This window comes from Octopus sinensis, linkage group LG6 (genome assembly GCF_006345805.1).
Source record: "Octopus sinensis linkage group LG6, ASM634580v1, whole genome shotgun sequence".
NCBI classification, from domain to species: domain Eukaryota; kingdom Metazoa; phylum Mollusca; class Cephalopoda; order Octopoda; family Octopodidae; genus Octopus; species Octopus sinensis.
The window spans coordinates 108,445,961-108,460,163 of NC_043002.1; the positions used below are offsets into that span (position 1 = coordinate 108,445,961).

A 14,203-nucleotide genomic window follows, 5' to 3' on the forward strand; every position below is an offset into this window, starting at 1 on the left:
TTTATAGCGTGCTTTCACTTCACTACCGAGTGCAGCTCTGTGTGCCTTGGGTATGTGCTGTGATTTGTTGTGATGCTCTGATGGTTATTGTATGGAAAGTGTTCTGCGTAGGATGTGTGCAGTGCCTAGTAGTGCAATTTTCTGTATGTTATAAGTGTTTGTAAGTCCTGGTGTTTTTGTTATGTATTTTTCTATTATTATTATTATTATGATTATGATGATGATGATGATGATGATGGGGGGGTAAAATTGAGAATATGAGAACACCACTAACGGCTTGCATCAAAGAAATCAGTCAATAAAGGCTCAGCAAGTTAAAAAAAAAAAAACGTTTATTTGCCCTGAAGATTGTGGAATATAATGTTTCACTGTTTTGGCCCTTTATCTGAAAATAATTTGGGCTAAAACTGGAGTTGAAGGAGTGATTTAGTTGGGGAAGAGATAAGCAAACATGAAGGGCAATATGATCAAAAATTTGGAGAGGAAGACAGAGACATTCCTTGTACAATTTCAGAGAGAAATAGAGTTAAAGTAACAGATTAAGGAATAAATTGGAAAGTAGAGAGGTACAAGATAGTGAAGTGGGGGTGGCAAAACAGCAGAAAGTGGTGAGCATATATAAACGTGTGCATGCGTGTGTGTGTGTGTGTGTGTGTGTGTGTGCGTGCATGCATGTGTATGTAAATATATTTTATTTGTGGGTTAACACGGCTACCATTGGTTTCATGCTGTGAGGAATCTTAAGCAATTGTCAAGCCTGCCACATGGGATGATGGTCTTCATCTTGGATGAAAAGAAGATGGTTCCATCACAAGTTTTTTTCTCTGTGGTTAGAAAAACAGGTCATTCAGGCTTGTTTCAATGTTTTTAGTTCTTTATCAGAGATCTGAGTTACTCATTTTTACCTTCAGAGAAAACATTAGCCTCTAGATATACAATTTTTTTTTTTTTTATTTTTTACTTGTTTCAGTCATTTGACTGCGGCCATGCTGGAGCACCGCCTTTAGTCGAGCAAATCGACCCCGGGACTTATTCTTTGTAAGCCCAGTACTTATTCTATCGGTCTCTTTTGCCGAACCGCTAAGTGACGGGGACGTAAACACACCAGCATCGGTTGTCAAGCAATGCTAGGGACACACACACACACAAACAAACACACATACATATATATATACATATATACGACAGGCTTCTTTCAGTTTCCGTCTACCAAATCCACTCACAAGGCATTGGTCGGCCCGGGGGCTATAGCAGAAGACACTTGCCCAAGATGCCACGCAATGGGACTGAACCCGGAACCATGTGGTTGGTAAGCAAGCTACTTACCACACAGCCACTCCTGCGCCTATTATATATATATATATATATATATATATATATATATATATATAATATATATATATACATATATACGACAGGCTTCTTTCAGTTTCCATCTACCAAATCCACTCACAAGGCATTGGTCGGCCCGGGGCTATAGCAGAAGACACTTGCCCAAGATGCCACGCAATGGGACTGAACCCGGAACCATGTGGTTGGTAAGCAAGCTACTTACCACACAGCCACTCCTGCGCCTATTATATATATATATATATATATATATATATATATACATATATACGACAGGCTTCTTTCAGTTTCCATCTACCAAATCCACTCACAAGGCATTGGTCGGCCCGGGGCTATAGCAGAAGACACTTGCCCAAGATGCCACGCAATGGGACTGAACCCGGAACCATGTGATTGGTAAGCAAGCTACTTACCACACAGCCACTCCTGCGCCTATGTTTAGTATAATGCAAACCAGTTTTTAGTATTGTGGTTCATCATATATTCTTCTTGAGTTTTTTTACAAGTTAGGAAAGGTACATGTGTAGAAAATGGTTCCGTAAGATTTAAGTTTCTGGATATTTTATTAACCAGCATTGATATACTCTCTTTACTCTTTTACTAGTTTCAGTCATTTGACTGCGGCCATGCTGGAGCACCACCTTTAATCGAGCAACTCGACCCCGGGACTTATTCTTTTGTAAGCCCAGTACTTACTCTATCGGTCTCTTTTGCCGAACCGCTAAGTAACGGGGACATAAACACACCAGTATCGGTTGTCAAGCAATGCTGGGGGGACAAACACAGACACACAAACACACACACGCATATATATACATATATACGATGGGCTTCTTTCAGTTTCCGTCTACCAAATCCACTCACAAGGCTTTGGTCGGCCCGAGGCTATAGTAGAAGACACTTGCCCAACGTGCCATGCAATGGGACTGAACCCGGAACCATGTGGTTGGTAAACAAGCTACTTACCACACATTTACAAGTGTCATCATCATTTAACATCCATTCTCCATGTTGGCATGAGTTGAACGGCTTGACCAGGCCTGGCACGCTGGAAGGCTGCACCATGGTTTTAGCATGGTTTCTATGGCTGGATGCCCTTCATAACGCCAACCACTCCGAAAGCGTAATGGGTATTTTTACGTGCCACCAGCATGGGTGCCATTTGTGTGACACCAGTATCTGCCGTGACTGTGATTTTACTTGGCTTGATGGGTCTTCTTCTCAAGCACAACATAATGTCAAGGTCTCGGTCATTCGTCATTACCTCCATGAAGCCCAACACTTAAAAGGAGCTGTTCGCATGCCACCGACATCAGCCACTTTGCTTCTGTGAGGCCCAACGCTGGAAAGGAGTTTTTTACATCATCAGCATTGTCCACTGTATCTTTAACCCATTGCCTGCCATGAGCCCCATTTGGGGATCTGCTAAAAATAGTCTCACTGCTGGTTGTCCCTTGTATCTAAATTGAATTACTTATGGACATCACATTTGTAGAGGTGTGTTTAACAATATTTAGTAGTTAAAGTTCGTCATTATTAACCCCTTACCCAACAATTATTTTGAAAATAAATGTATTTTTTCAGACATATTTTTTAATTGTTTTATTTTACTATGTTTTGAATGGTGATTTCGAGGTATATTTCAAACCTTATTTATTATGAATTTTAATTCAATAATATTGATTTTAAATTACCGCTTTGGGCAGAAACGAGTTAACCCGTTTTTTTCATAAATCATACTTTTACAAAAAATCATGTTATTTTATTTGGTTATCGACATGGTGGGGTTATAATATAAAGGTATAAAAATAACAACGTAAAAACAAAGTGAATACTTCTATTCATAAAATGTGCCTTCCAACCCTTCGACTGTCTCCAGGTGACTAAATCATACTCGGTCTTCAATGCCTTACTCAAGCGAAAGGTGGCAGAAATCGTCACTACCAGACATATATAAAGTGAGCGAATATACTCGTATATGTCAAAAAAGAGTTTATAATAGACAAAGGAACTCGTTTGCTGTCGATTTTGGCGAGTCTATCTTTTGACGAGTTAACTCGCCAGAGATAGAAAAAAACGATTTCGGTCAAAACGCATATATTCGTTTCTGCCGGGTAAGGGGTTAAAGTTCGTCATTATTAATTCTAAAGGACATTTTATGTCATAAATCGCAATTTTTGAACTACAAAAATATTGACTGTTTTGAAAATGGTTTTTTGTTTCGCATTTCCCATCTATTATCGTTCATTGATATTTCACACACATTTGCATTTGATATTATAGTTTTTAAAAAAAACTAAAATGTTTATTATTGCGCAGGAGTGGCTGTGTGGTAAGTAGCTTGTTTACCAATCACATGGTTCTGGGTTCAGTCCCACTGCGTGGCACCTTGGGTAAGTGTCTTCTACTATAGCCTCGGGCTGACCAAAGCCTTGTGAGTGGATTTGGTAGACGGAAACTGAAAGAAGCCCATTGTATATATGTATGTATATATATATATGCGTGTGTGTGTTTGTCCCTCTAGCATTGCTTGACAACCAATGCTGGTGTGTTTATGTCCCCGTTACTTAGCGGTTCGGCAAAAGAGACCGATAGAATAAGTACTGGGCTTACAAAAGAATAAGTCCCAGGGTCGAGTTGCTCGATTAAAGGTGGTGCTCCAGCATGGCCGCAGTCAAATGACTGAAACAAGTAAAAGAGTAAGAGAGTATCGCAAGTGAATAGAAAAGGATAAATATGCTTTTTTTTTCAGCAATTCCTGACTTTCTGAAAGATTTATCATAATTTCCAAAATAAGGACTCTTAAGGCTAGAGTAACCAGGTTTCCATGGTGATTAAGTGACTGAGATTATGACCCCCACCCCTAAAAATGAGATGACAGTCTGGAGCAGGGTTAACTTTCCAGTTATTGCTGGGACTTATTTATAGCTGAGAGAACAGGAGTAACAAAAATTAAGTGGTTTGTTCAAGAACATGATGCACTGCCTGGCTCAGGAATTGAAACTACAATAGCTAACCCGTGTATGTGACAAAAAAAAAAAAAAAAAACGCTTTAAAGTAGTTTATGATATCTAGAAATAACATTCATTCACCATATTTGATATTTGGAATTTAGGGAAGTGTGACAAGTGGATGCATTGAAAAGATTTAAGGTCATATTTTGTGGTTTTTTTCCTCTCAAATGTTATATCAGGGTCACCCACCTACATATTACCAAAATATTGTTAGCTACATAACCCAAATTCCTCTCAACTCTATCTCACGCAAGATGATAAATAACCCACAAAAGGAGACGATAATAAATAAAGCTGATTACTTCAGTTGAATCTGTCAGGTGTAAAGGGGTCTAAAGAAGGGGTAGAGATCTGAAGAAATGGGTAGGGATCTGAAGAAATGGGTAGGGGTCTGAAGAAATGGGTAGGGGTCTGAAGAAAGGGATAGGGGTTTGAAGTAAGGGGCAGGGGTTTAAAGTAAGGGGTAGGGGTGTGAAGAAAGGGGTAGCGGGGGTTTAGAGAGAGGGGCAGGGGTTTAAAGTAAGGGGTACGGGGTCTGAAGAAAAGGGTGGAGATTTAAAGAAAGGCATAGGAGTCTGAAGAAAGGGTAGGGATTTAAAGAAAGGGGCAAGGGGTCTAACGTAAGGGACAGGGGTATAAAGAAAAGGGTAGGGATAATCTTCAAATGTTATGTGATAAACAGTTGAAGTATTTCCCTCCACATTGCGAAATTAAATCATAAGATATCTTGACACATTTGTTGAGATGAAGATTTCCAGTGGTATATATGACACACTCTTTACAAAAAATGTCTCGAAAATCATGCAAGGTCCTATATGTCAAGTTGAGACTCCCGTAAAACCCTTTTTTGTTCTTGGATGTGCACTTTTGAAATTGGAATGCATCTAATACACTCATGCATGTTTTATGCCATCAAATATGCTAGTTTAGTTTTGAAAATAGATTGAGAAACAACTCTTTAAAATCAAATCTTCTCTGGAATGAATAAATATATGTGTGAGTAACATCCCAAAATTAATCTAATCAAAATAATAATAATAATAATAATAATAATAATTATTATTATAATTATTATTATTATATTATTATTATTATTATTATTATTATCTTTTTTTCTTCTTCTTTCAAATTTGCTTCCATTTCTTGCCGAGTGTCTTCCCGACTCCTAGGGCAAAGAAACTCATAGTATACATTGGTAGGCCATTAAACTAAACTCATTAGTTCGTTCATTTAAAAAAATTTTTTTTTTTTAAGTTAAATTAAAATACATGGGTAGTAATAGTTCTCACATCGACAATGTTCTTCTCAATACGTGTGATGTACCAGTTAGGACAATCTTTTGCACTCCTTGCAGGGATATTATTATTATTATTATCATCATCATCATTATTATTATAGAAGTCACACAGTATACAATATCGTGAGGTTGTTGATTGAAGATATTGTGTCAACCGGGGGTTTGTACTGTCTGTCAAGTCACAACAAGGACCTCAGACAGACAGTACTTTACACAATATGTGTGCAGTTCCAAGTAATGCCAACTTTTGCAATATATTTAGATTGTTGGGTATTTCGAAAGTTTTCAGATGTTTTTTTTCAGATCAGGTAGTATTGAACCTAATGTTCCAATGACAACCTTTATGTTTGACTCTCGTAGCTGCCACATCTTAGCGATCTCAATTCTCAGGTCTCCACATTTATCAACCTTTTCTCTTTCTTTCATGATGATATGTTGCTCTCGTGGCACTGCCACGTCAATTATTAGGCACTCTTGTTTGTCCCTCATAAAGGTTATTATGTCCGGCATTCAATGCTCTAAAACCTTGTAGGTATCATTATTAATTTTACTTCTTTCAATTTTGTTTCCATTTCTTACCAAGTGTCTTCTCAATGCCTAGGGCAAAGAAACTCACTGTATACATTGATAGGCTATTAAAATAAACATAAAAAATTAAGATATATGGGTGGTCATTGTTCTGATATTGACAATGCTCATCTCAATATGTGTGACGTACAAGTCAAAACAATTGTTTGCACTTCCTGCATGGATCTATAATAATAATAATAATAATAATAATAATAATTATTATTATTATTATTATTATTATGAGGAGAAGAAGAAAAAGAAGAAGATGATGATGATGACCAGATATGATTATAGGGGACAAAATAAGCAAACAGTGTGAGTTCATAGATTTTACAATTCCCTGTGGTAGCAGAGTCAATAGCAAAGAAATTGGAAAAACTGAGAAATATCAGGGCCTAATAAGAGAACTGTGGAGACTGTGGAAGACCAAGACACCAATTATTCTTGTGGTAATTGGCGCACTTGGCACAACACTCGAAATGCTACCTAAGAGACTGAAAGAGATTGGAACTGAGGCGTATATTGATGACCTGCAAGAATGTACCATTCTATATTCTGCAAGAATCCTTAGAAAGATTCTTGTGATTTGAGGAGACTCATTACCAAACCTCAGGATAAAATACCTGCCAACTAAATTAGCATGCGCTAGCAAAATGATAATGATGATGATGATGATAATAGTAATGATTATAGAGACTGCCATGGCTTTTGATCTTAACTGATTGGAAGTGTTATCATGTACATTGTTTTGTCTTGGTGTAAAAGATGGGCTACAGCAAATATTCTGCTCAATACCACAGATTTGCTTGTCAGTTGTTTGACCTTAACCAGTTGAGCATGTCCCTTAGTGGCTGACGATATGTGCAATTCGAGGCAGTGACCTTAATAATAATAATAATAATAATAATAATAATAATAATATAATAATAATAACAACAACAACAACAACAACATCAAAAAATACCTTACGAATGAGAACCCAGGTTCAAAATTTCCCCAAGACACTTGATGAAGGCTGGAGGGTATATCAGCCGAAACATTGTGTTAACAACAAACAAGATGAGGAGAAATATCCGTCAAATATAAATAATGTAAATAGTATAAATAATGTACCTAATTCCTCATCTCTTAGATATAGAACTGTAGCTGATGTACCCAGTAATTCCTGGGGGTAAAGATATTCTATTGAAGTGCCTTATTACTCTGATATAAGAAAGCAATTTCATTATAACTGCCACAAAATGTGTATTTTCCATCATGAAAAAGTACAATAACTGTCAGCTGGAGGAGGGAGAGATTGTTGGAGGTTGACGAGGGAGGTTTTTGGAGGTTGGTAAAAAAGATTGTTGGAGGTTGGTTAGAGAGGTCATCAGAAGTTTTCTAGAGAGGTTGTCGGAGGTTGGTGAGAGAGGTTGTAGTTCACAGAAAAACTATTGTTTTACTGTGAGAAAAGCGCTGTTGAAGTGTTATGTGAAATTTGGTAATCGAGGATTGAATCCACTACAAATACGTTGTGGAAAAAAATTTATCTATTGTCATGGAGAAATTGTAACTGTAAAAATGCAGAATTATTGGAGCAATGGGCATTCAAAAAAGTATGTATGTATGTATAGAAATGTATGAATGAAGAGATTAAAATCAAGGAAGTGCAATAATAATGTTTAGCAGATCAAAACTGTGAGTAAGGAAATGCAGAATTAGGTTGGCTGATAGTGAGAATCAAATATTGATCACTTCGCTAAAAACTGCAGGTGGTATGGGTTATTTCCCTTAGGTTATTTAAATAAAATATTAGTAATATGTAGTAGATAGGTGGATCCATTGGATCGGCCCTATCATTGATTTTTTTTCAACAATCTAAGTATGTCACGAGGTTTCCAGACATGAGTTCTACTCACATGTCAAATAAAGTAAAAAAGTAATATTGTCTAGAAAAATTAGAAATTGGACACACAAAAATCAATATTCAAAGTAATCGAACATAAGCAATGAAATGGTTATTTCTCTTGAGCGTTTAAAAAAATATTGTGCGGGTGGTGTGGGTTATTTTCCTTGGGTGTTTAAAAAAAATTAGTAATATGAGGTAGATATAAAGGTCCCTTACAGGGGCTGTATTATCAATTTTTTCAACAATCTAAGTTTGTCACGAGGTTTGCAAACATGAGTTCTACTCGCATGTCAAGTTTCATCAAAATCAATAAAACGATGTAGGAGGAGTTAGCTAACAACACCACAAACAAACACACACCGATTTTCCACACATGTGTAGTAGATAAATGTGTTTTCCATTCAATGCTCATGTGTGTATGGTGTGGTAAAATCAAGAAAGGATTATTATTAATACTAGCAGAAAACTGCTGAGAAGCGTTGTTTCTGTGTGCATTTTTAATGAAAACAATTGAGTTGATACAGTTGAGAGAGAAAGAAAGCATTACAAGGAAAGAAACTGAAAGTAACAGAGTAGGTGAGAGAAAAACAAAAAGAATTAAATGAAATAATAATGGAGAAGTCATAAGGATAGAGAAAAACAAAGACTAGTAGGAAAAGAAGCAGTGAACAAAGAAAAAATGGAAAGAGAGAGAGAAGGGAGTAAGACATTAAAAAACACTATCACACAGTGTAAGATTTTTAAAATGTTATCTTGAAGTGAACTGAAATTGGGACCCACAGTTTGAAAAGCCCTGCTCTAGCCCAACAAGTGTCAGGTTCATAGATCATCCCAGTCCAGTCATCTCTTTTAAGGGTTAAAAATCTTTAAAGCCCTTACCTTCATCTTCCTGTTTTGTATTGTAATTAATCCATTCGCGGTTGTTACTTTCAGAATCCTCAATCAATTTCGAAAGAACCTGACAAATAAGAAAATCACGTTTGAGATTTGAGGGAAATCAATGCAAAAAGATGTAATTCATTCAGTAAAATAAAAGGTGAATGGCAGAAGGAAGGCTACATCAGGTGACATAGCCCTAGATGCATATACTTGAAAAACAAACAAGACAGAATGCTCACTGTTGTAATATCTTTATTATAGGTTCAGTCAATCAGGGCCACTATGAGGTTAAGCAACAGCAACAACAACAACACACAAGCAATTGTATTCACTCTTTGTTTCATTGTGGGGTCATTGATATTCTATAGGAAAGTTTTAGCAACTAAATTACAGTCATCCCATGACTATCACAGGTGTTACATTCCAAAGCCCCCCCCCACGATAGGTGAAAATCCAAGAAGTAGAAACAGTACTGTACTTTTTTCCTTTTATCCTTTTATTTGTTTCAGTCATTTGACTGTGGCCATGCTGGAGCACCACCTTTTTAGTCAAACAAATCGACCCAGGACTTATTCTTTGTAAGCCTAGTACTTATTCTATGGTCTCTTTTGCCAAACCACTAAGTGATGGGGGACATAAAGACACCAACATTGGTTGTCGAGTGATGGTGAGGGGGACAAACACAGACACAAATAAACACACACATACATATGTATACATATATATATATATACAATGAGCTTCTTTCAGCTTCCATCTATGAAATCCACTCACAAAGCTTTGGTCAGCCCGAGGCTATAGTAGAAGATACTTGCCCAAGGTGCCATGCAGTGGGACTGAACCTGGAACCATGTGGTTGGGAAGCAAGTATATACAGTATATTTTTTTATTATTTTTATAATTTATATATATTTATTTCATTATAAATGCAAAACAAAACCATGGAGGAATTGACATAAGCTTAAATAATAAACCGTGATAGGTGAACTGTGATAGGTGAACCAGGATAGGTGAACTGTGATAGGTGAACTGTGATAGGTGAACTGTGATAGATGAACTGTGATAGGTGAACCGTGATAGATGAACCAGGATAGGTGAACTGTGATAGGTGAACTGTGATAGGTGAACTGTGATAGGTGAACTGTGATAGGTGAACCGTGATAGATGAACTGTGATAGGTGAACCAGGATAGGTGAACTGTGATAGGTGAACTGCGATAGGTGACCCACGATATCGTGAGGGATTACTATACAGTTGCACAGGTGGCAACAGAAAAGTCTCCCATCTTTTATACAGCTGTTGGTGTGGTGCTGGTTGAGTTACACATGTGGAAATGGAGTCTTCATGTAGTTTGTGTTTTATGGGTTTGTTGTTTATTTCTCATTACAATTCGAACTGGTGCACATTGTGTTCACTGTTGTAATGTTTACCAAGAATAGTGAACCTAGGAGGTATTTCGTTGCACCCTGTGGTAACAAACGAATTTCATTCCATCAGCAAAATTTGGAGGGATGAAGTGTAAGAGTTTAATTGAGGGGCGGTGTTGTAAATCTATTTTCTCTAGCAGCAGTGATGGGATTGGCATTTTTTGTTTTCTACAACAGGAAATATTTACTGATGCTGATAATCTCGGTCACTATAGGTCAACAATGCAGTTTGACCAATTAAAAATAACAACCAAAGCTCCCTCAAATCATGACCTACTATCTTGTAAAAAAAAAGGCAAATACATTGGATAATGTACTCCTTGATACATTATGCCTGAATAGCAAAATAGTGATGGAATTTTTTTGTTTGTTTTTATTTGTCTCAGTCATTTGACTGCGGCCATGCTGGAGCACCACCTTTAGTCAAACAAATCGAACCCAGGACTTATTTTTTGTAAGCCTACTACTTATTGTATTGGTCTCTTTTGCCAAACCGCTAAGTTACGGGGATGTAAACACACCACCATCGGTTCTCAAGCGATGGTGGTGGGGGACAAACACAGACACACAAACACACACACATATATATATAAGACAGGCTTATTTCAGTTTCCGTCTACCAAATCCACTCACAAAGCTTTGGTCAGCCCAAGGCTACAGCAGAAGACACTTGCCCAAAGTGCCATGCAGTGGGACTGAACCTGGAACCATATGGTTGGCAAGAAAGCTACTTACCACACAGCCACACCTGCACCTATGGTCATCTCTAGAACATTTTCCTTCCTAAGTCTGCTGAATCATAGCTGGGCTAGGTACAAACAACAACATCAGCAACATCACGTGTGTTTAGAGTGAATCGCTTGCCAAATACACACAAAATATGGAAAAAAAATATCAAGAAAAGTTCTAGATTTCAAATAATTTGTTAAAAACTGATTTGTAATTGTTTCCTCGCACCAGATTATAAAGAATATTTCATGATGTTTACATTAGCACAATGTCTGAGGTGACACATATTCTTTTCTTCTCTAGGCACAAGGCCCGAAATTTTGGGGGAGGGGGCCAGTTGATTGGATCGACCCCATTACACAACTGGTATTTAATTTATTGATGCTGAAAGGATGAAAGGCAAAGTCGACCTCGGAGGAATTTGAACTCAGAACGTAACGGCAGACAAAATACCGCTAGGCATTTTGTCTGGTGTGCTGACATTTCTTATTTCTTTACTACCCACAAGGGGCTAAACACAGAAGGAACAAACAAGGACAGACAAAGGGACTAAGTCGATTACATCGACCCCCAGAGCATAACTGGTACTTAATTTATCGACCCTGAAAGGATGAAAGGCAAAGTCAACCTCAGCGGAATTTGAACTCAGAATGTAAAGAGAGATGAAATACCGCTAAGCATTTTGTCCGGCATGCTAACATTTCTGCCAGCTTGCCACCACCTTTGAGGTGACACATATTATAAATGTTAATCATTTATTTGATATTTTTTTTTTTTTGCAATGTTTCAAAACTGATATCCTATAGCTTTTAACCCTTTCGTTACTGTATTTATTTTGAGATGCTCTGTGTTTCTTTCAATTACTTTAAATATAACAAAGAATTTAGTAAAATAACTTAGTTATCATTAAGCTAATGTTAGGAACATAAATTGTGACTAAGGTTTGGTGGAAGATTTTAATTAAAAACTTATGAAAACAAGACATTTGTACTACAGAGCTAGAGTCGGTTTCAGCCGGGTTAGTAACGCTGTGCAAAGGGTTAAAGTAGCGCTGTGCAAAGAATATGCATTGGAATTCAGGTAAAGACTAGAAATTAATCAAAGATTATATAAGAAGATACACAGCAATTCAGCAAGAAACCCTCAGGTTCCCTACTGAAATATGAGCATCATCTGAATTCCAAAACAAAATAAAATACAAATTAGAACCAATTATAATGGTAGGGTTAGGGTTAGGGCAGTCTGACATTTTTTTCCACAGATACAAGATTAGATTTTATTACATATAATTGCCTAATTGATGGATTAGATTACTTTAGCAATTACCTTTCAATATACAGTTATGTAAAGCTCCAGACATAATGTCTGCAAGGCTAACACACCAAACTATTTGACCAAATATTTGTGAATTAAAAGCCTTATTTCACCCATTATGTTATGTCACTGGGCAAAGTTTAACCTTCTTAGCTGTACACCTTGTGTTCTATACGACTCATCTTAATGGAATTATCTCTATCCCTTGTGTTTTTACATTTTAAAGACCCCATTTCTTTACTGTTTGAATAATTTTAAGTGATGTTCTTCAGCTCACTTATATTACATAAGTGAAATCTTACCATATTCGCATTTCAGTAATGTTCCTTTGAGTTATTTTCTCTTCACCGTATTGTTGGTATAGAGTTTCTTCACAATGAAAGGGTTAGTAGAAGAATAGAGCTAACTGTGAAAACAGTTTGCTCCAAAAGTATGCCCATGTTCAAAGCACAGACACAATTGGCTATTCATTCTGCAGTAAGGCCCCAGGCTGGTATTTGAACCACAGCTCTCACATTTTTCCTGTCTTGAGCCACAAACTAATGTATCTCTATAAAAAGAAAAGGTGTTAACACCTACCTGAATATGATTCAGCCAATCAGCATTAGCTGACTTGTTATGGCTGAGGTAGCAAAACTTCAAAGGAAGTGTATGAGTTTCCTTGTCACAGTTTGGCTGAAGATTCTAGAAGTAACTTACAGCTATAAAAGCTGGAAAATTCAACCTCAGGCTAGAGTCATTATGCCATCAAGTGGGGGAGTCTATGTCACTTGTCTCAGCAAGTTGTCCTCTCTTCTCCCTATTTCATTTATGTAACATGCTTATAATATACTCAACAAAAGACACCAATCTTGTCATATTGAATAACAAATATTAATTATATGCAATGTTTTAATTTCATCACACTACCTTCATTACATTACCCAGTAAGTGATATACTCTTTTACTCTTTTACTCTTTTACTCTTTTACTTGTTTCAGTCATTTGACTGCGGCCATGCTGGAGCACCGCCTTTAATCGAGCAACTCGACCCCGGGACTTATTCTTTGTAAGCCCAGTACTTATTCTATCGGTCTCTTTTGCCGAACCGCTAAGTTACAGGGACGCAAACACACCAGCATCGGTTGTCAAGCAATGCTAGGGGGACAAACATACACACACATACACACACATACATATATATATATATATATATACATACATATATACGACAGGCTTCTTTCAGTTTCCGTCTACCAAATCCACTCACAAGGCTTTGGTCGGCCCGAGGCTATAGTAGAAGACACTTGCCCAAGGTGCCACGCAGTGGGACTGAACCCGGAACCATGTGGTTGGTTAGCAAGCTACTTACCACACAGCCACTCCTGCGCCATACATATACAGAAGATTCCTAATTGTTATATTCATTGAACATTAATCCGTTAATGTAATGGATGTACATTTGTAAATATGATGATGTAGGTTAATGAAATATGTGAAAACTCAATCAAAGTTTAGTGTGGTCATAGTTTCCATTTGCCACCACCTTCCTCTCATTGTGAACTTCCAGCAAAGAGTACATGACAAACCACACAGGAAACCCCCTTGAAAATAAGTGGTTTCATTATCTAGGTGAGATACCAGTAATTATCTATTTCAATTCTGGCCAAAGATGACTTTATCTGTCACTTCTTCATAATCAATGAAATAGGGACTTGCTATATACTGTGGTTGATTAAATCAGTTGCAAAAATAT

General features: G+C 37.1%; 1 protein-coding gene across 7 annotated transcripts in view; it reads right to left on the minus strand.

The window, feature by feature from the left end:
• Positions 1-14,203, minus strand: part of LOC115212947 (pleckstrin homology domain-containing family G member 2-like) — a 412,633-nt gene that overhangs the window by 320,319 nt on the left and 78,111 nt on the right. For all 7 annotated transcript variants that reach the window (XM_036504203.1, XM_029781794.2, XM_036504202.1 and 4 more), the window contains exon 2: positions 8,999-9,077. In XM_036504203.1, the coding sequence (XP_036360096.1) occupies positions 8,999-9,077 (79 nt within the window). The remainder of the gene's footprint in view (positions 1-8,998; positions 9,078-14,203) is intronic.